We start from the raw sequence: 23,600 nt of genomic DNA, 5'->3' as shown, positions 1-23,600 counted from the left end.
GAGAAATCTTGAAGTATCTTTGCACTCCAAATACTCAAAGCCAATTGTGCAGCCATGATCCACAAGCTTTCGGAGTATGATATCTACAGACTGAGCCAGCAGGACAGACAGGAGGTGAGGACACAAGGTGAAGGCCTGGTTCCGTGTCTCATGATCCATGCTGATCACCTGTGCACTCTGAGTAGGAAGCCATAAATCAAGTGTAACTTTAGTAACTTTGAATTCTGAAGACTGAAGATGTATCAATCCACCGTATCCAATCTCCTCGCATAATGAACACTTTTTTCATTATTTTACATCCATCCTACTTACCACCTAGTATAAAGTTTCTACTTTGTAAGCGTTGCTGTTGTGGTTAGCATCTTGACTAAGAAAGGCCAGAGTTTACCATCTGTTCTTCCATGGACTATATTCATGTTTATTTGTGTATTAGTTGTGTTTGTGGGAATCTCTGAGGTTATAAACTAGTGGCCGTGGACTTGGATTCATTCCAGAAGTAAATTTTGCTAACATAGATTTATTTTTTTTAATTCTGTGCCAACACTTGACAATTTGTTGATTTCACATAAAAATAATCTAGATATCCAGAAAATTTGAAGACAGAACTGTAGTTTTATGTCCATATCTGCCAGGAACTGTTTGATCACCCAAGTTCTCACTAACTTACAGGCCTTTAGATTCATGTAGCTTTCATAAGCTCTTCCACATAATTTATTGCTTAATTTCTTTCCATTTCTTCCCTCTACCTAGAATTAAGTTAGTAATCTGAAAACAGAGTCTATCTTTTACCAGTATCCTTGGCTCTCAAAGAACATTAACAGCTGTTTATTAGTTACTTCCTTATTAGTGATTAGCTTGACAACATGATTTAAAATTAAAAAAAAAAATCCCCTTCTGAAAGGAAAGCGATTTGCATCACAGAAGCCCTTAATTGCATTCAATATAATCTTATTTTTTTTTTTTTTGCTATATTATGGTTCTTGGGGCATTGTGGTTTGTAATGCCAATATCTTGAACACTAATATTTAGATCACATACATATTTCATGAAGGGAAATCCACCTAACAAACTTTCAGACCTCATTGTGGGAGCTAAACCCACTAATTTTTAAGCTTTTTTGTAATATAAAATGTAAACATAGAGTGCAACATACAATAAAGGTATAGCTTAATGAAATATTAATTGGAATTTGTGTGTCTTTCCTCTGTTTTCTGCAAACTGTTTTTGAATCTAGGGGCTTAATCAGATTCAATAGATCTGATCCACTTGTCAAGACTCTAGAAGGTAATGTGTACTTTCTTTAATTGATGCACAGGATCTGCTTGCCTCTTTTATCTTAGCAATTGCTGATTCCTAATGCCTAGATTCACTCACTGATGGAGGCAGCAAAATAGCAAGCTTTTAATTCTATTGGTTTTTTATTTGTTAGAAAAGTATTTTTAAATATTTTAAGGAAATGCTTCTCCATGCTTTCTGTTTGTTTGGTTATACCTTGGTAGAGTTTACTAGGAAAGACTTGATAAATGCTTGATTCCTTGCCAGTTTTCAAGATGTTAGTTTGGTTTTACATCAATTTCGGAAGTGATCAACTGTTATAATTCTTTAAAATATCTTTACAAATGTGTGTGTTTATATGTATCTTATGAATGTCAATATATTGCAATTTTTATATACCCTTCTACTTGTCTCATCTTTGGTATATGGGAGCCTCTTCAAAATGGTTCCTGCATACATTTAATGTGATCCTAAGAGTTTTTGGTTGCTTCCTTTCTATGTTGTATGTCAACAACATACAATCAGGCTCAACTGGTATGTTTTCAACTTCAGACCAAGAATCAACTAATTTTGCAAGAGGACTTTTTTTTTTTTTAAATCTATGTGCCTTTCTTCCTTTGTAAAGATTTGCTTATTTATGTGAAAGGCAGAGTGACAGAGAAGAGGAGGCAGATATTTTCTCTATGATGGGTTACTCCACAGATGGCTGAAATTTCTGGGAATGGAAGATACTGAAGCCAGGATCCCAGAACTCTGACCAGGTCTTCCACATGGGTAGGGGGGACCCAAGCACTTGGGCCAACATGTGCTATTTTCCTAGGTGCATTAGCACATCAGTCAGGACTTGAACCAGTACTCCCGTATGGGATGCCCATGTTGCAAACAGCAGAGTTTAACCAACTGCACCACAATGCTGGTCGAAGGCCTTTGTTTCTTGTAGTGGAAAAAAATTGTAACTGAATCCGCATGATAGGGATACTTGTTGTTATTGAGTCAGCTTTTCCAGATTTTCCAGTGGACAGAGCCAGGGCAGACATATAAAACACCTTTTCAACTTCCTTCCTTCTGTTTCCAATCAGATTTTAGGAGCAAAGGATTTTATGTAACCTCTTCTATATTACCTCTCTGTGTCCTTTCATCTGTATTAAGAATCTGTTTCTTCAGGACACAGGGGGTGACAGAACTATACTTTCTCACATTTACTAATTTTCTTTATTCTAGTATACATTAGTCTCAAAATAACGATAATAGATTGTCACCATCAAAGGAAGGAATTTGGTCCTGCAGTTATAACACTTCCTTTCTGTTACAGAATACCTGGGTTCAGTACTAGGCTCCAGCTTCCTGCCAAGGCAGAGACTGCCAGACAATGGTGATGTCTCAGATTGACTTCCTGCTACCAATGTGGGAAACCTGGGTTGAGTTCTCAACTTTCAAATCCTGCCGTTGCAGGCATTGGGCAGTGACCACTCAATGGGAACTCTGTCTCTCTGCCTCTCAAATAATATAATAATAATAAATAATCATTGAAACACATTGTTTTACCTATTTTGTCTCTATTCTTCTTTGCTTTTGTCTTATATTGTGGACTATGTAGGCATTACAATGTAATCTCTCCCTCATAACCCTCATCTAGTCTTAGTTCATTAAGTTTATTATTCACTGGTTAGCTATTAGGTTTATGTCTCTCCTGGTCATTTTGGATGTCTAAATGTTGAGGACAAAAGTCCCTGACTGCTTGCAAGTTTAAAGCAATTTGACTGTATCTTTTGTTTTTAAAGTTAACTTTTGTTAAGTATAAAATTCTCAAAATAGGTTTTCTTGAGTATCTAAAACCAGTTTCTCTAATTTCTTTTAGCATAAAGTGTTGCCAAAAAAAAGTCTAGGAATAATATGATTTTCCTCTTAAAAGTAATATTTGTTCAAATGCTTAAAAGATTATTTAAGCTAGAAAAAGTTCTTAAATTACACATTTAGCATTTTACTATTCTTTTTCTCTTGTTTTATTCTTATTTTCAATATGTTAGATCTTCCTTCCCAGCTTCAATATTTGTCTCTTTCTCTTGATTCCTTTTTTATTCTTTTAGGCAGTTCAGTTCTTTCTGTTTTGTTTCTTTTTTTCTGCCTGTTCACCTAATGATTCTTACTTTGTAAAATTATTGTTATTGACATATAATATTTCTTGAGTAATGCCACCTAATTTCTGGGTTTTCAAATTCTTATTTTCCCCAGAAACCTTTTATTTAAATAATATAAACTTCATGCATTTCATAAGCACAACTTTAGGAACACAGTGATTCTTCCCACCATACCTGATCTCCCACCCACACTCTCAGCCCTCTTCTTCCTCCCTCTCTACTCTACTATCTGTCATCATTTATTGATGTTGCTGAGTTTATTTTGAAACAGTAAATTGTAGTTTTGATTTATTGTTTCTGTAAATTTTAACAGCTTTGCATCTCTCTTATATCTACTTGTTTATGGGAATGTGATTCACTTCCTTATATTTTTCTTTTGATAATTTTCTAAGAGAAATTTCACCTCCACAAATTTTTCATTCCTCACATTTATGGATTTGTTTTCATTGACTTCCAGAAGCTAGGATGGCTTTTCCAAATATCTCCCTTTCCTATTATTTTTTTTTCGTTGGATCAAGGTTCAGCAAACCATAGGCAGCAGGTAGGGTCAGCCCCAGGTCTGATTTTTGTGTGAACTGAAAACAGTTTTTATGTTTTGAAGAGTCTGAAATAAACAAATAGATGGACACATGGTTAAATCAATGTGATTTTCAAAGGTAAAATATTTACTATCAGTGCCCTTGATAGAAAACCTTGCCAGCTTTGTTAGAGATTGAAAACTGCAGCAGCTTTGTTCTCAGAATTTTCATGGCTGCTCCTCTCTCCGTTCCTCTGGACTTTTCTCCCCTTCCTTTCCATTGCCTTGAGCCTGCTCAGATTTCACATCTCTTCTCAGGAATTTGTCCCAAGTTTGGTCCTTCTCTGGAGAAAAGATTTTGTGGTCTAGGTTCGAGTGTTAATGTTTGCTATTGTCAAACCCTTGTGCTACACTTCCCAGGATCACCTGATGGTTAGTCTAGTATATTCCTATTTTTAGGTTTGAAGCTTGCATTTGATTTTTCTTGCATAGAACACTCAGGATATAAGATTTCATTCTTTGTCTATAACCTCTTATATTTTAGGGTCTGAGGTCACAGTGCATTACTGGACTTTATAATAAATGTCTAAATGCTTTCAGTTTTCTACCTAGTCATTCAGACACGTTTCATATGGGGATATGAGATGATCTAAAAACTCTAAGGCCACCAATGTCATATTTTTCTTTGAACCCCGCCCACTCATTTTTAAACAGCAGTTTACTTAACAGATTACAGTAAGTTTATTTTCAGCAAAATGTTTACCTTGCATATTTCAGTACATGAAATAAATCAGCATGTTCATATTGTTTCTGTTTTCTCTAGAGTCAAGTTCCCATTACGTAATCTCCCTAAAAGCTTTTAACAATGCAGGAGAAGGAGTTCCTCTTTATGAAAGTGCCACTACCAGATCCATAACAGGTAAGACAGCATGGTTACTCTTGTGACAAGGTCATCAGTGTTTGGGTTATGGTGAGGAAAGTAAAACTAAACCTAAATTAAGCAAAATACAGAAAATGAAAAAAAAGTGTATCTTCCCAGCCTTACACATGTGTGTGTACATGCATACTCTATTTTGATTTCTTTAGCTTTCCAAATTAAATGGCAAGAATTCAGTCCACACATTCACGCATGGACTGGGAGAACATAGACGTCCCAGCAGCTTCCTATTTTTGGTGTCCTGATATTACTCTTCATTCTCCTGAGCAGCTCATTGCAAATCAGGGTCCTTTAGGCAGTTCAGTCCCTGCACAAGGGCCGCAAAATACCCAAGTGGGAACTCATTCCTTCAAGCCAAGATGACAAGGATGAGCTGGCCTCTTTGGGCTGGTTTATAGTAGGTTCAGTCACATGGGTACATTATTCCTGAGTTGAGCCTACAGTCCCCTCAGGAGTGCCCTGGACCACTGGACATAAAGGAATTGGGAGACTCATGTACTTATCACCTCCAGGAATTCTTCTGTGAGTTGGACTGGACAGGTGGCCCATAAGAACATGGGGGCCCAGGAAACTGAGAGAATCATGGGTATGAAGGTGGATAGAAGCCCCTGATGGAGGCTGTATGTTAGGAACTCTAGGTTTGTTCCAAAATAGAACAAGGAGGCTACTCAGAAATGCTGGAAAGTGATGTGCATTCTACCCCTACTCACATCTGAGATCTGGAAATAAAGTTCCATTTCTTGGATTAGTATCTTGACCCATCCCCTACCAAAAATCACCTACATCTGACCTCATTTAACTTGTCCGTTATTTTCACCTTAATGAGAATACAGGATGTCAGAGAACAAGCACCAGACTTGGTAGCAAGTGTCAGAGAGCATGAAAATTACTGGAACATGGGGTCTAGGTGACTAGGAATGCAGGGTTATAAAGTATATAGTGGAGTCCTGCACTACACACGTTTACGTGAACTTTGTGTGGTTTCTTGTCCAAATCCACAAGACCCCTTTACAGACTACCCTAAGGAAATGACTATTACATGAATTCTACCTATTATGTGATGGTTTTCAAACATAACATCACTTTTATTGATTTCAAACAAATTTTCTTGTAAGACAAAATTGTTAGTCCATATCCTTAAATCTTTGGCCACTGGTTTCAAGGTCTAATATCTGCCTTAATAGCAATGCAAAATTTGGGTCCCATGTCAATATCTTCATTTATCTGTGGAAATAGTTTCATTGTGTCACAAAGAGGCTCACGACTCTTCAAGAAAGGAATATTGGAAATATTACATTAGAGAATATTTACTATCAAATATTTTTTCTCCACATTTGTAAAGAAGAAAACTGAGGTCCAGGATAGAAGCTAAATGATAACACTATCATGTAGGGTGTCTGGGCTGCTTGCTTTTTCTTGTTGCAGTATCAGAAGCAAGATTGCCTGGCAGAGAGCAGGCCCCATTGACTACACCAGTGGTTCCCGTAGTTGATACTTATTTAGCCATCTCATTTTCGGCCAGGTTAAAAATGCTGAGGAGCTACTTGTAGACATGTTGAATTTGAGCTTGGGGTCAGGTTACACAAAATTATGCTGCTTAAAATTAAATTAGTGCTCCTAACTGAAACTAAAATCCATGAAGATGGCAAACAGTTGACAAATAAGAGAGAGTTTACAAGCAAAAAGTAGCAGCGGTAGCAGCGGTGGTAATAGAAGTAAAGGTAGTAGTGCCCAAATGAAAGGAAGGTAAATGGCTCAGAAAGAGCCATGAGGTCTGATAAACTTTTTTCCAACTGGTGTTTGCTATCATTCTTTAATTTCCAACATATGGCAGGCCCAGAAGGTTTTCTAAAAGAACCATCGATCATTAAGAAATTGTTTTCTTGGTATGACTCTAATCCTAATGAATCTGAGAAATGCACTGATTCCAGAGTGCGTTTATGTGAAACACACAATGAAACAAATTCCTTTATGTGAGGAATTCGCCTATGAAGAAAAGTGTGTAAGGGATTGTATGGCATTCACAGGGCATCCTTTCCAAAGGGAAAAATGAATATGCTTTTCCCAGAGGTATCAGAATTATTTTATTTTCACATGTCATAAAGAAGCAAGGACAAACAAGTGGAAAGGAAGGCGGAGGTTCTGGGAAAAACTTCATCAATAATTGAGTTTCAATGCCACCTAAAAGACATTCTGTGCTTAGAACTTCTGGAAAGCATTCCCATGAGCACTCTTGGGGAAAGTCCAGCATAGAGTAAATACAAAATCTACCAGAGGCAGTGCAAATGTCACTCTGGAGTAAGCACCAGGCTGTAGAGCTTTCTACATGGGTGTGCTCATAGATGCTGGTGAACTCTAGAGACCCATCTCATACAGGGGATATCAGCATTCGATGCTGAAAGCGTCATCTGACCTAGTGCAGTGAGGGTTTCAGCTTTACTCTAGAGTTATCTGTTGGTTGTTGCTGTTGTTATTGGATGAACAAGACATTTTGAACATGGAGAAAGGAAGAAGGAATGTAAAAATCGCAGGAATAATAAATTGTGTTGTTTAAATTTCTTTATTCACAGTCATTTCATCAATGTTTAAATGAAGTACAGACACAGACCAGATATAAAACTATTTGTGTTTTCTTAAGTGTATTAATGTGACAGGCAGAGTTATAGAAAGTTGGGGGAGACAGAGAAAAAGTGATCTTCCATTTAATAGCTAATTCTCCAAATGCCTGCAGCAGCCAGACCTGGATCGTGTCAAAGCAAGCAGACAAGAACTCCAACTGGGTCTCCCATTTGGGTGGCAGGAACCCAAGCACTGGAGCCATTAACTGCTGTATCCCAGGGTGCATATTAGCAAGATGTTAAAGTCCTAACTAGAGGTGGGGCTTGATCCATGGTTGGGACATGGGTGTCCCAGAGGCAGCTTAACCTGGATCCCCACATTATCTGCTCTTGTGTTACTATTCTTAAAGCTTATTTTTAACTCTAGTGTAATGAATTAAAATTCATAGTCTCCCACCAAAGCAATAATCAGTAACTGAATGTTTCTTTTTTTAGTAACATTTTGAGACTCTATTTTCTCTTTTTATCTTTTGTTTAATGTAACAACTGAAAATCTGTAACGTATAAGGACACCTAAGAGTACAAGGGAATCATACTGAGAAATAAACACAGAAAAGATCTTTTAAATTCAATTACTCAAATCTTTTATGACCAGAAAGAAAAATACAGTTAGCAATACATGTGATGTGTTTGTAACAGGACTTAGTATCCACAAAAAATGTTCTGTTTTGTTAAAAATGCTGTATGTATCTGCATTATTCAGTACCATAAGTAGTAGGCTCTTGTGTCCATTGAAGATTTGAAATTGGCTAGTGCAATGCAAGAGGGGACTTATTTAAAACTTTAATTGATTTCAATTTAAGTAGTCCATATAATTCAGTGGCTATCGTATTAGATTTGTTCTACAGGAAGTGACCAGTAGAATAAAAAGCCAGAGGTGAAAAAAAAAAATTATTCTATAAACCCTGAGGAAAACCTTGGCCAAGTGTTTAAAATTCTAGATTATGTAAACTCATAGATAAATGTCAAAAGACAACATTGCTTAAAATTTCAAAGAAGCTTTCTGGAACTGACTTCAAAAAACTCAATAATAATAGCCCTGATGGATATACTATTCTAAAATCAGAGCTAGCAGGACTAACTCTTACCATATCTTGAAGTAGAATCATACACTGCAAAAATCTTACATGCAGTACCTGTGACAGACTAGAAAGTCATCATAAATTTACCAACAAAACTAGATTAGGCAAAAAAAAAAAAAACCAATAAAGTGGGTAAATGATTAATATATATACATCAAAAAAAGTAGTTCGTAAATTGGAATACTCCCTGGCTCTCTGCACCATTTCCAATACCACTCCCCAACCCATGCACAACATTCTTTTAAAGTCAGCCAGGGATAGTTAACACTAAAGTAACGAACTGCTTTAGTTTGGCAAAAAGCATATTCCAGCGCTACAGAAACCTGATGAATGTGAAGAATCCTTGTGGAGAATGTAGTGGCTTCTGCCAAGCTCTCCCTACCAACCTCTCATCGTGTCATAAATCCATTTGGGTGTAAAAAAGTCCTTAATAAAAAGCGACATCAAAGGAAGTGCAGGGAGCCTGGTCTCCGTCATTAAATTTTAAACATGCCTTTCTCTCTCTCTCTCTCTCTCTCACACACACACACACACACACACACACACATACACACACACATTTTCTCTGTCTCACTTTGTCTCTCCTTTCCTTTTCTCTGTTTTTGTTTTTATATTTTACTCTGGAGACCGCATAGCAGCATACCACTAAATAATTCATTGGGAAACAGAGTGATGTATAGAGCATAGGGATTTGAAATGCAGTGGACAAAGTGAAGTAATCATCAAAACCAGCAAAGAGCCACTCTGCTTTGAACTAGACTCTTTAAAAAAAAAAACAAACAAAACCCATACTTGAGTCAGCATAGGCCCTGCTGACTGCTGTGTTATCAGAGCTTATTGTTTGTGTAATTGAGAGCACAAAGCACATAATACAAACATAGTTTTAAAAATGTAAATGCATAAAGCATAAAATGCTTAAAATTGGACTATCACTGTGGCCACAAAGTAAGCTTCTCTGATTCCAATCCTATCAACATAAAAATGAGTGCAATATCTTTTTGGAGAATTTCTCAAAGCTATACACATCATTCTGCAGATTCCCATTATGTTAGGTATGATAGCATTTGTGTACCTCAGTGCAATAGGTAGTTAATTACATATTATTGGTCATGAAGACATAATCTTTCCATCAAACAAAATTTTAGCATAGGAATAAAGATGATTGAAATGACAAAGATGTTTTTACTCAGTGAGAACTTGGATACAATTTGTACTTTGACATTTTCTCTAACGCTTCTCATCTAAGAAAATCTGCTACTCCAACTATTATCTGAAACTTAATTCTCAAATGTATAACTGACCCCTGTGACCTTGTGTGCTTGATCACCCTGGCTTTGCTGCTGACATCAGAGTGCTTGTTTGTGTGTTGCCTAAACCATATTGGTGAAAATTTAAATGAAAGAATAATGAATGCTTTCAGAGAAACTCAAATTAAAAATGGAGATTTAAAATCCAGATGTTAGAAAAGCATTTATCTATTTTCTAGAAAGAAAGAAACCAAAAAGTTCTTTTTAGGTCTTTATTTTACCTATACAGTAATAAAACTCAGACATTCTATACTGTGTCTTTTAAGAAGCAATGTGTAACATCACCCTCCCCAAAATGTGGACTTTCAAAATAAATTACCAGAAGTGACAGCCAGATTGATAAAACCACTCTAAGGAAAGGAGTAAATCATAGAAAGCATGCAGGTATTTTTGTAATGTGGAAATACTATTTCTATTGTGTTTTCCTGTTGAATTAATGGCATTTTTTTCTGTTCTTCTCATGTTCCCTGTCATCATTATTGCCATGCATTTAACTCATTGTGATGTGCTACCACTGATATTATTTTAACGCTTTTATTTACATATTGTTTGTTTCATTTGGTGGGTTTTTAACCCAGATCCCACTGACCCAGTTGATTATTATCCTTTGCTTGACGATTTCCCCACCTCCGTCCCAGATGTCTCCACCCCCATGCTCCCACCAGTAGGTGTACAGGCTGTGGCTCTCACCCACGAGGCTGTGAGGGTCAGCTGGGCAGACAACTCTGTCTCTAAGAACCAAAAGACTTCCGACGTGCGGCTTTACACTGTCCGGTGGAGGACCAGTTTTTCTGCCAGTGCCAAATACAAGGTGAAGTTCTAATTGATGACATGAAGCTCAAAATGAATTGTCATTGGTTGCATAATTGTTTTACGTGTTTCCTGGACTGTCATGACTCATTTTGCTACAGTGACTTTATATAGAAAAACAAAGCATTTTGATAATTAAATACCTGCAGTTAGCACAAGAATAATTGCGTCTCAGGAGAGAAATCTAAGGCAAGGTACAAAAACATTTGGAGCTGCAAAAAGCTGTTTCGATTCTACCAGATAAGGGGTTTGTATCAATAATTTGATTCTGTACTAGGGAATGAAATTTTGCTTTGAAAATATCTAAAATCTACATTACTTTTCTAGAGAGATTTTGGTATCTTTAGTTTCATTTAGAATCTATATTGACTCTAAAGCAATCCATTAATATCACAGAGAACTCCCGGTTGCCCCTCTTCCAGGCCAGCTCTCTGCTGTGGCCAGGGAGTGCAGTGGAGGATGGCCCAAGTGCTTGGGCCCTGCACCCCATGGGAGATCAGGAGAAGCACCTGGCTCCTGGCTCCTGCCATCGGATCAGCGTGGTGCGCTGGCTGCAGCGCGCCGGCCGCGGCGGCCATTGGAGGGTGAACCAACGGCAAAAGGAAGACCTTTCTCTCTCTCTCTCTCTCTCTCTCTCTCTCTCACTGTCCACTCTGCCTGTCAATATATATATATATATATATATATATATATATATATATACCACAGAGAACGATCTTAGAGGGAATATTACTGGGAATGGATCTCATAATCCACACTCCACAATAATTAACATGAATGACCACAGCCCCCATTCTTGGCATTATTGCCAGTTCATCTCACAACCTCTCTAACAATTCCTTAGGGACGTATGTTTGAGGCACACAGTCATTACCAGTTTCAAATTTCCACTAGCCACCCTCAGAAGCTGTTATATATACAAGGTTATAGTAAGATCATGTTGGTACATCCTAGACCTGCTACAATATTGATACATATAAGTAACAAGTAAATGTAGACATAGATGAGAGGATAGATGAGAGGATCAATGAGTGTCAAGCACCTAGAACTGTACTTGATCATGATCAGTTTATTTTGAAAGAAATCATGAGTTAGTTGTCATTACTTAAAATATCACATGTAATTTTGGAGCCAGTTATACATACACTCAGCTATCAGGTCTACTAAAAAGACTGCACACAATACTCCAAAGAGATCATATATGAAATCACATTAAAAACTTAATGCTTCATAAGATAATGATTGGGGACAAAGAAAGTATTTTTGAAAAAAAAAAAAAAGAGCAAAATATCACCCAACAGCCAATGAATCAAATAATTTAGCCCTGGTATTCCAGTTTCTTCTTATCTCCCCCAACACCTTATTTTTTATTTTAATTAACTAATTTATTTATTTGAGAGGCAGAGAGGAAGAGAGAGAGAGTGACAGAAAGAAAGACAAAGAGTTTCCATGCAGTGGTTAACTCCCCAAGTACCTGCAACAGCTGGAGTTGGGCTGTGCCCACACTAGGCTCAAGACAAGAGTCAGAACTACATCCAGGTCTCCCAATAGGTGGCATAGATCCAAGTCCTTGAGCTACTGATTGCTGCTTCCCACGATGAACCTCTGGAAAGCTGGAATTGGAAGCAGAGCCAGGGTTCAAGTCCAGACACTATGATATTACATGTGGACATCTTCACCAGAGTCGTAATCGCTAGGCCAAACAACTGCCTCTTCACACTCCCCTTTATCTCCTCTCCTTCCCACTTTATTTCAGGGCAGATTTAGATGTCTTGATATGTTATCTGCTTTTCTTACCACTGAACTCATGTTTCCCTAATCCAGCCTCAAGCCAGATGTGATGTGAGGGAATGAAAGTATCCTCTGAGATTTCTAACTCCAATGTGGGAATGCAGTGAAATCCCATCAGTAATTCTTTAGACCTGCTTCTTTCTTCCTGTAGCCATGCCTTTCTGCTTCTAATGTCTTCCAACTTTTAAATAGCATAAAATTCACATCTCATAATAAATCACTTTTTTAGTTGAAACCATCGATAAAACAGTTTTCTTTCATACTGTGGGCCTGCTGGGTCAGGTCTTCAGAAACTCTTGAAGCAGGACTAAATTGTTCCATTCCTGTGATATGTGTTCAGTACTCCATATATCTCCTTACAGCACTAGATTGAAGACTCAACAGAACTATAAATAAAGATAACACTATCAGAAAAGACAACCAAGGAAACATATGAGAGCATTAAAAAAAGATCTCTTTTTATATATATATTACCCAATTCTAAGCTAACTTTTAAGAGAATACTTTCTTCACTTTAAAATTTTTAGGCTCATAATCTTACTTTATAGATCCATTCATTTCACAGAATAGCCATGGCTATTTTGCCAGAGTGTGTAGTGACCTAAAGGACGATGGTTGTTTTCTGCAGAGTAGTTTTAGTTCTAAAGTTTCTTGAGCCAAATGATTTCAGTTGAGTAGTCAGCACAGCAGACTTGCAATTATTGAGTTTCACAATCATCTTCCCTGATAGAAGGCTTTCAAATCCTAACTCACCATCTCCTTCTCACACACACACACACACACACACCCGAGATGAGGAAAATCAGAGGAAACTGCTGGATGAATTAAACAGTGAGAAAAAAGGTAGGGGCCGGCACTGTGGTGCAGTGGGTTAATACCCTGGCCTGAAGCATCGGTATCCCATATGGGCGCCGGTTCTAGTCCTGGCTGCTGTTCTTCCTATCCAGCTCTCTTCTATGGCCTGGGAAAGCAGTAGAGGATGGCCCAATTATTTGGGCCTCTGCACCCACGTGGGACACCTGGAGGGGACTCCTGACTCCTGGCTTTGGATCGGTGCAGCTCTGACCATTGCAGCCATCTGGGGAGTGAACCAGAAGAATGGAAGACCTCTTTCTCTGTCTCTACCTCTGTAACTCTGTCTTTCAAATAAATAAAATAAATCTTTAAAAAAAAGGTAAAACCTATGTGGTCTACTTGAAAGATACATAATATATTTAACTTTTAGAAATTCTATTACTCTATTTCCTATTACCCTGACAAAATACTTGAGACCATGTAATTTTTTTTTTAAAAGGAGGCTTATTTAGTTCACATTCCTGGAAGTCCAAAAGTATAGTGTAGGCTTCATCTTGTCTCCCATATCCAAGATGGGAAACCACCATGTATTCAAATGATCTGGGCTCAAGGGTTCACTTCATGATGTTCTGCCTGGTCATTTACCTTACTCAGGCTTATATTTTTCTTTCATATGATGGGGATATTCACACTTACTGTAAAAATAACACTTATGTTTTTTCATAGTTAAGTATACTATATGCATCTTTATGGACACAGGTAACTAGTATAACTTGACAAAAAATTCCTCATTAGAGTTGGAACTCAGGTGATCTGAAGGCATCATGTGAGGATCTTCCCACAGAATTTCCTTTTACTTCAATTAGTCCAAAGCAAGACATAACAAAGACACTCATATTTGAGTCTCCAAAACTCTCCGTATTGACTTCTGGTCAAATGGAGGAATTTTTCTACAGCTACTTTCCTACCAAAGTATTTAACACATGCTGTTTTACATGAATTTCCATTCAAGTTGCATTTATTAACAGTTGATTACTGACATATACTGCACAGTTGTGTCTTGTTCTCATCCCTCCAGATCACAGCTGAATAGGGAATTTAACAAAAGCCTAAAATTATAGGAAGAGAAACAATGAACTATTAAAGCTAACATTTATTTACTACCTGTTTTGAACGAGCTACTTTGCCTTGTTTAACTCATTTCACACTTTAATACTGTTACAAGGTCATTACAATGGTAAGCTCCAATTTACAGATGAGGAAACTGTGGCTTACACAGGTACTATCTGAGTAATTTGTGCTTATAAAAATAACTGACCATGATTTTCAAAATATTTTAAACAAAAATTGAAGAGTAGTTTTCCATGAGGTTCTAGAGAAAACTCTCTAAATTCATGGATCTTAAATAATGCAGATCTGATATTCTAGAACATAAACAAAGATGATATACCACTTATTTGTGTTACAAACCCCAGTGGTACTCAAAGAGATGGACTTTATAAGATACGGTGCTTCTTTCCTACCTGAAATATTTCTCACTGCCCTATTTCCCCTTCCTATTTCTATTTCTAAGACTTAGAGCTGTTCTCAAGCATGAACAAGGACAAATTTGAGGTTATATGTCAGCATGTCAGATACTAATTGTCCATTTTTTTTTATTTGATAGGATTCCATTTTCCTTATAAGACAAAGTATTTTTACATTTATTTGGGACACATTTCTACAGCTATTTTTTAAAAGATTTATTTATTTACCTGAAAGTCAGAGTTACACAGAGAGACGAGAGGCAGAGAGATCTTCAATCCGCTGGTTCATTCCCCAGTTGGCCACAACTGCCAGAGCTGTGCAGATCTGAAGCCAGGAGCCAGGAGCTTCTTCTAGGTCTCCCACGCGGGTTCAGGGGCCCAAGGACTTGGTCCACCTTCTACTACTTTCCCAGGCCATAGCACAGAGCTGGATGGGAAGTGGAGCAGCCGGGACTTGAACTGGCACCCATATGGGTTGCCGGCACTGCAGGTGGTGGCTTTATCTGCTATGCCACAATGCCAGCCCATAGGTCCTTGCAGCTATTTTCAAGAAGGGCTTCTGACAAATGTTCCTCAGATCATCACTTCAATAGTATGGATGAGCACATCATCAAGAGGCTATTGGTGCAATTAAATATTTATTTGGTGTTATAATGAAATGTATGATTTTCATACATATACCTGAGAAACAGTCATAGTTGAATAAAATGATATACCATATTACAATAGTAAGGAAGTGAGAGAGATGTCATAGTGGTAAAAGATAGTTTTCCTTGATTTTCTAAACATAGATATAAAAATTTAAGAAATATAAAATTAAGCATTTAACTTTGGAAGGAGATCAAGATTTGTAAACCCAGAACAAATTTATAAACATCTATCTATCTATATCTGCATCTCTCTATATATAAACATATACCTATAGCATAGACTCAGATTTATTGAATAATATAGAAAAAATATTAACCTGGGAGATTTACATGTTTTTTCTTTAGCATTTTGATGTTTTAACATTTTTATCAATATAAAGATACCAGATTTCATTATTTGATAGGTATAGTTGTAAGAAAATGAGTTTACTTGCCCCCCTTCCTCCATCCCTCAACACTCTTCTTCTTTTCTATTTTTTTCCATTAATTTTTACAATAACATATTTTTTATATTTTTAACATAAGCACTAAAGACAGATAACTTTCTACTAAAACAGTTTTAGTATATTGGACAATGGATAGGGGGCTGGCGCCATGGCTCACTTGGTTAATCCTCCGCCTGCGGTGCCAGCATCCCATATGGGCGCAGGGTTCTAGTCCTGGTTGCTCCTCTTCCAGTTCTCCTCTCCACTGTGGTCCGGGAGGGCAGCAGAGGATGGCCCAAGTGCTTGGGCCCTGCACCCGCAGGGGAGACCAGGAGGAGGCACCAGGCTCCTGGTGTCGGATCAGCATAGCTCCAGCCGTAGCGGCCATTTTGGGGGTGAACCCCAAACGGAAAGTAGACCTTTCTCTCTCTCTCTCTCTCTCACTGTCTAACTCTATCTGTCCAAAAAAAAAAAAAAAAAAAAAAAAAGACAATGGATGTATTCAGAAGGCCAATACTTCTTTGCACACCAATGTAATTCTTTATCCAATTTGATACACCTCTAAATGTTTGTTTAACGTAAAGTATGCATGAAGAAAGAAAACTCCATGACACAATATTACCTTTGTTTATAGGAGCAACACAGATTTCTTTAAAATAGTTAAATAAATTCTCTAAGTCTTAAAATTTGTGTAATTTGAAGACCTTTTAAAAACATGATAAGCAAAGAATTCTTGGCTAAGACCCCAGAAGCCCAGACAATAAAAGCAAAAATAGATGAATGGGACTACATCAAGCTAAGAAGTTTCTGCACAGCAAAGGAAACAATAAAATGGAGACACAACAAGCAGATAGAGAGAAAATATTTGCAAACTATACAATTGATAAAGAATTAATATCCAGAATATAAAAGGAGCTTAAGAAGCTCAACAACAACAAAACAAACAATCCAGATAAGAAATGGGCTAAGTATATGAACAGGCATATTTCAAATGATGAAATACAAATGACCATCAGAAATTAAAAGATGATCAGGATCACTAGCCATCAGGGAAATGCAAATAAAAACCACAATGCTGTTTCAATTCACCCCAGTTAGAATGGCTATCATCCAAAAATCAAAAAATAGCAAATGCTAGCAAGGATGTGGAGACAAAGTTACCCTAACACACTGTTCATTGGAACATAAACTAGTGCAACCATTATGGAAGATAGAAAATTTGGAAAATAGATCTGTAACGTGATCTAGTCATCACACTCCTGGGATGTTATCAAAAAGATATGAAATCAGTACCATCATGTTGAATTCACAGTAGCTAAGATATAGAATCGACCCAGATGTCCAACAACTGATTACTGGATAAAAAGATGTGATATATATAAATATATATGTATATAATATATATAAATATATATGTATATTTTTATAGATGTATATATACATATATAAGTATATTTTTATAGATTTATATATACATATATATTTATATATGCATATATAGAACAAAATTCTGTCTTTTGCAACAAAATGGATATAATTGGTGACCATATGCTTAGTGAAATAAGCCAATCCCAAAAATTCAAATATCATATGTTTTCTCTGATTTGTGGTAGGTAATATATAGAGAACAAAGAAATGTAATAAAGTATTTGAGGGAGATTGACATCTTGAGATTTGATTATTATTTATAGCACTTGTCTATACTCCTGAGGAATAGTAGTCTTTCTCCTTTCTACTTGAATTTTTTATCTAGTGGAGGATTAAGCTTGTGATTATAAAATAAATTGAAAGTATGTTATCCTAAACATTAAAAGAGAAATAAAGGAAGGACGATAGGAAGTATTGTTATGTTCTTAAAACTGTATTTATGAAATGCATGAAATCTGTTCTCTTTATATAAATAAGATTTTTTAAAACAAACATGATAAGCTGAACTCAAATTAATTCTGTTAAGATCTATGCTAAAATATAACAGTATGACCAGCTAAAATGTCTCATATTTCAATGATAAGTAAATTTAAGTTAAAGTCAGTGCAGATGACCTCAAAAATTGAGTAGACCAAGGGAGTGGAGTTTGTCATGTCACCAGTGTTATTGCCTCACTTAGAAAATTTATCAGCTTACTGCCTTTCTGCATAACATAATACCTGATTTATTGATCATGTTTTGGATGCATAATCAGCCAATATAAACTAGTTGTCAAGAAAGTGGAATCGATGTTATACCTTAGCTCTTCTGCTTTTGGAAATAAGTTCCTATTTTTTTTTTCTGACTTTCTTTGATAGTTGTGTTATGTGCCTTGATTTACCAACTTGATAGAACTCATTTGTTCTCTCTATGCTTATTCCCCACTTGTATAGTCAGAAGACACAACATCTCTAAGTTACACAGCAACAGGCCTCAAGCCAAACACAATGTATGAGTTCTCAGTCATGGTAACAAAGAACAGACGATCAAGCACATGGAGCATGACAGCACATGCCACCACATATGAAGCAGGTATGTGAGGAAGGTCTGGCTTTGTCTCCCTGGTTCTGTGGAAGTTGAAACATGTACAGTGTCTTGTCTCAACTGTATCTTATCCTATGTAAAATATGTTGTCCTTTATAGTATATGGCACTCATACCTAATGTTAGACTCACAGTTTAGAACAGAAGAAAATGAGTTCCCTATAGATTAAGCAAACTGGTTGCATAATTTGTATGTATTTTCTTTAGGGTTTTAACCCAGGGTTATCTAAATAAACATCATCTTTTAAATATATTTAAGTAAAAAACAAAAGTTTATCTACTGTACTCTGCCCAAAAATATTATCTTTGAGCAAAAGTCATGCTTGGTATTTGCTATCTTGAAAGAGATTAATAGAAAAAAAGGGGCCAGCACTATGGCACAACAGGTTAACACCCTGGCCTGAAGTGCCGGCATCCCATATGGGTGCTGATGTGAGACCCAGATGCTCCCCTTCCCATCCAGCTCTCTGCTATGGTGTGGGAAAGCAGTGGAAGATGGCCCAATTCCTTGGGCCCCTGCACCCATGTGGGAGACCCGGAGGAAGCTCCTGGCTCCTAGCTTTGGATTGGCACAGCTCTGGCCTTTGCGGCCAATTGGGGAGTGAACCATCAGATAGAAGACCTCTCTCTCTCTGCCTTTCCTCTCTCTGTGTAACTCTGACTTTCCAATAAATAAATAAATATATCTTTAAAATAGAAAATAAAACATCACATTATTGGCCGGCGCCGTGGCTCACTAGGCTAATCCCCACCTTGAGGCACTGGCACACCGGGTTCTAGTCCCAGTCAGGGCGCCGGATTCTTTCCCGGTTGCCCCTCTTCCAGGCCAGCTCTCTGCTGTGGCCCAGGAAGGCAGTGGAGGAGGGCCCAAGTGCTTGGGCCCTGCACCCCATGGGAGACCAGGAGAAGCACCTGGCTCCTGCCTTTGGATCAGCGCAGTGCACCGGCCGCGGCAGCCATTGGAGGGTGAACCGACGGCAAAAAGGAAGACCTTTCTCTCTGTCTCTCTCTCTCACTATCCACTCTGCCTGTCAAAAAAAAAAAAAATCACATTATCATGTTAGTCTAATGCATACTTAACATAAATATCCTTAACTGGATTTGGGAAGAAATGTTCAGATGATCTTCTACTCTTTGAAAATAGAGCAACATAATTAAATTATGCAATTTGAAAGAGTACAAATCTAGGTACTGCAATTCACTGAATGTTTTATCAGTCACAATTACCATAGATCATAATTGTAGAATTTAATACCCTAACAGGAATACAATATATTTGGCACTATAGTTCACAGAAATCTAACATCCTACCAATAGTTTTTAATTAGTTTCATGCTATTATATCTTATTTGTGACTAAATTACACCACAGATTTTCGAATACATAGCTAGTAAAGCTCTTCTCTGTGCAAGCTGAACTTCTGTTTCCATTAGTACTTGTCTCATGGCTCTGCAGTTCTAATTTGTATTTCAGACTAAACCTTACTACTAGAGTTCTAATGAGTATTTTTACATTTTCATGGTACTTCTTCCTACAAGAAGTTTCCTAGTTGGTCTAATTTAATTTAACATCCTTGCCTTTTAATTTATATGTTATATGTATATTAACTCTTCCTCTCAGTAGTCTGCCCTTGGTGTCAGTGTTTACAGCTTCTTAGAGTGATTTCCATACGGTGTACAGTTAGGGAGAATAAATGACATCCTCTTACTTCTACTTGGAAGGAGATGAATGGAACAAAATTTAAGCTAGTAAGTCACTTGGTCTTCCCTGAGTGAAAGAAAAGGAATAATGATTTACTCTTAAAGCAAGAAAATGCACTCATTTTTCTCTTTCATAAACATAAAATGCACACCAATGTCTGACTTGATAAACACACCCTATCAATTTTTCATCAACTGTCTGGCATTTTACTGACACCAGTGGTGAGACCCATTGCTGACAAAAAGATATTAACTTCTAGAAATGTGGTTAGTCGAAAAGGTGATTGTGAAATCATGTAATGATCTGGACAAAGGTGTAAATAGCATGTGGATGAGATGCCTGGGTGATGATGAGAATCAAGAAGTAATTCACAAGTGTCTTGTAGATTTTATAACTGCGAGAAGGAAATGAAGTGAATGAAATAGCTCAAGTGTTTGCTTCTAATTCTTCAGTAATACAAGGACTGAATGGGACTACAATATTATGTGCTAAAATGGCTCATAGTAAAGATAAGGGTGGAAGACAAATTCTTGAAATAAACGTTTTACTCTGTCCAGATGATAAGTCCTTCATTTTATTCTCTTTGGCCTAAGTAAAATAAAAATAACTGCAATAATCGGGCTTTGGAGAGGGACAGAACCAGCATTATTCCCAAGTTTGGAGGTACAGAACTCTTGGTCTGTATTTTTTCAAGGTGCTCCCATCACAATGGTTTGATTCTCTTTTGTTTTCCATCCTTGTACTGAGATTCACTTTTTGGGAGACACGCTCTTATTGGCACCTCTTGAGATAGATGATCACACATCTAAGGCAAGAATAGCATGAAGACCTTAAAATCCTCAATGTATGTTGGTACCAAAGTCAAATGATACAAAGGACAGCTGCTTCTGCACAGAAAAAAGCCAAGGACTTCTTTGAAAGGAGGGGGTGCATGAGGAGGCAGTCCAGATCACAAGTGATGAACTCCTCACTTCTGGACAGTTTCCTTTCATTATAGGTAATGAAGAAGTCAAATGTGGGGAAGATTGTTTGACAGGCAGAGGTCAGAGGACAGCGCTGCTTCTCATGGACAAATATTTGAGTCTCAAGTTTCCAGTAATGTTCATTTATAATTCTCAGTGCCTGAGATAGGCCCTTGGAATGGAAGTTAAAGAGAATAGAGTCTGTATAATTTGTTCTTTTAATAAACTTTTAGTTTAAGGACAGTCTTAAATTTACAAAACAAAAATTGTGAAACTCCACGAGGGGTTCTCATGTATCCAAATCCCTTCATCCCCTGCTGTTAATACCTCATGTTAGAATGATGTATTTGTCACAATTAACAAACCACATCCAGCTTCCCTTTATTTTAATTCAAACTCTCTCTCTCCCAACCCTCCAGATCTCTAGTAATCATCATTAAATATTCATATTAAGGTTTCTGGTTTGGGGGTTTTTTAACTCTCATGTATGACACAGAACATGTGGTATTTATCTCTGCCTTTGGCAGATGTGTAATCCAATAAAAGAAAAAAATGTTAAAAATCCTAAAGTAATGTGAGGAATACTGTCGCACAATTTGAAGAAAGTTGAAATCAGAGCAGAAAGATCAAGTGCAAAGTCCATCTGGAGAAGTAAGAGGAGGTTTCACAAGTGCAGTAATATTTTCCTCTGCTCTACATAGATTGCCAGGTACCCACCCAAGAACTTAGAAAGAACAGGACCAGCATTTACGAGAGTATGCAAACAGGCATCAGAAAGATGTTGTTTTCAAGAGATGATTATGAATGGCTCAAAATGACAAGAGCACATTTTCAAGGAACACTGAAAAAAAAAATGAGGCTGTAGAAGTAGTGTATAAAGCCTAGATGACTGAGTATTTGTTATTACCTATTTAAGATTCTGCCAAATAGGATATGGAGTCAGTTAAGAGTTTCTGTTTTTTTAAGTTTGGATTTATTTGTTTTTAATTGACAAATAATAATTGTATATATTTATGGACACGATGTGATATTTTGATCTATGAAAGTGATGGTACTTCAGAATGTTCATGGAAAACAGAATTAAAAGTTTGTTTTGGTGCAAGAAAGATTTGAAATCGTCTATGTTTAAGTGGGGGTACCTTCAGAAAAGTTTACAGGAGATGTGTTTGAAAAATTGTATGGATTTTAAAATTTTTGCATCTAAGATTATTTTATAATTCCATTCCACGAACTTCTTCAAGTGCACCATATCATAAACTCTAGTCAACTTGCAGTGCAATGGAGCACTCGAACTTAATGCTCCTCTAACTGAAACTGTAGCACTGATCTACATCTTCCCCTTTCTCATCCACTCTCCTCTCAGCCTCAGTAACTACCTCTCTGGAGCAGGCCACAGGTGTATCACCTGACTAGGGATCCTCAAAGTAGATAAGCTCAACTGCTTTTCCAAACACTGGGGTAGATCCTGCAGCTCATAGATCCTAAGCATTCAAGTCACTAATATAAATGTTTAGAAATTGTCTTCACCAACGTTCACATGATGTAAGGCAAAAGAACTTGTGCAGCACCTGAAATAGATGAGCTGTTTGATTTTTCCAAATAACCAACTCTATTATTTTGACAGCAAAAGCTGAAAAGCTATTTTATCCTTTTTGAGTATTTTAACAGTTTGAGTAAAACAATGCAATCATCATCACTTCACTGTTTTCTAAATAAACAATAATTGGAATTTTTAACATAGTGACTATGTAAAGAAAGCAGAGCTAATCTGTGCTAAAAGAGGGTTATTCTAGCTTAAAAGACAGATCTTTGTGACCTCAACACCAGCATCCCAAGTGGGCACTGGTTTGTGTCCTGGCTGCTCCACTTCCAAACCAGCTCCCTGACAGTGACCTGGGAAAAGCAGTGAAAGATGGCCCAAGGGTTTAGGCCCCTGAATCCATGTGGGAGACATGGAAGGAACTCCTGGCTTCTGGCTTTGGCCTGGCCCAGAGCTGGCCATCGCAGCCATCTGGGGAGTGAACCAGTAGATAGATGATTTCTTTCTCTTTCTCGCTCTCAGTCTATCCCCCCAACACACACACACCAACTCTTTCAAACAAATATTTTAAAAGGACAAATCTGTTTATTTCTCTTATAATTATAAATTTTCCCTATTATGTTTTGTGTAATAATCTGTCTTGCTTTCCTATCTATGGCCTAAAAACTTCTTGAGTGAAACCTTGATGAGAATAACCCTTATTTAAAATAACATTGTCTTTGATATTTCACTATATAAATTTGCTTTTCTTGCAACGATGCCCTTGATCTGGTTTCATTACAATATATATGTGCAGTCTTTGTACTCAGGGGCGAATAACACTAGACTTAGTATTTTCCTCCTCCTGTCTCTCCCGCCTCTTCCTCTTTCTCAATTTCTTTCTTCTCCTCCTCTCTATTCTTCTCTCCTGCTCTTCAAACAAAGGGTGACTGAGAGATTGTGGAAACACACATGGAGCATTGTTAATGACCTGAAGGAAAATCTGTCTTTCAAAGCACAGAATGCGGAAAACAGGA

The 23,600-nt window shown here is 37.2% G+C and overlaps 1 protein-coding gene across 2 annotated transcripts in view; it reads left to right on the top strand.

The window, feature by feature from the left end:
• Window positions 1-23,600, top strand: part of DCC (DCC netrin 1 receptor) — a 1,216,740-nt gene that overhangs the window by 1,078,323 nt on the left and 114,817 nt on the right. The window contains exons 16-18 of one of the 2 annotated variants that reach the window (XM_051851212.2): window positions 4,754-4,849; window positions 10,513-10,685; window positions 18,232-18,370. In XM_051851212.2, the coding sequence (XP_051707172.1) occupies window positions 4,754-4,849; window positions 10,513-10,685; window positions 18,232-18,370 (408 nt within the window). Of the gene's footprint in view, window positions 1-4,753; window positions 4,850-10,452; window positions 10,686-18,231; window positions 18,371-23,600 lie in introns of both variants that reach the window. The other variant, XM_051851210.2, reaches the window with a different exon arrangement.

Source organism: Oryctolagus cuniculus, chromosome 10 (genome assembly GCF_964237555.1).
Source record: "Oryctolagus cuniculus chromosome 10, mOryCun1.1, whole genome shotgun sequence".
NCBI lineage: Eukaryota > Metazoa > Chordata > Mammalia > Lagomorpha > Leporidae > Oryctolagus > Oryctolagus cuniculus.
This window is presented reverse-complemented; position numbering and strand designations above follow the sequence as displayed.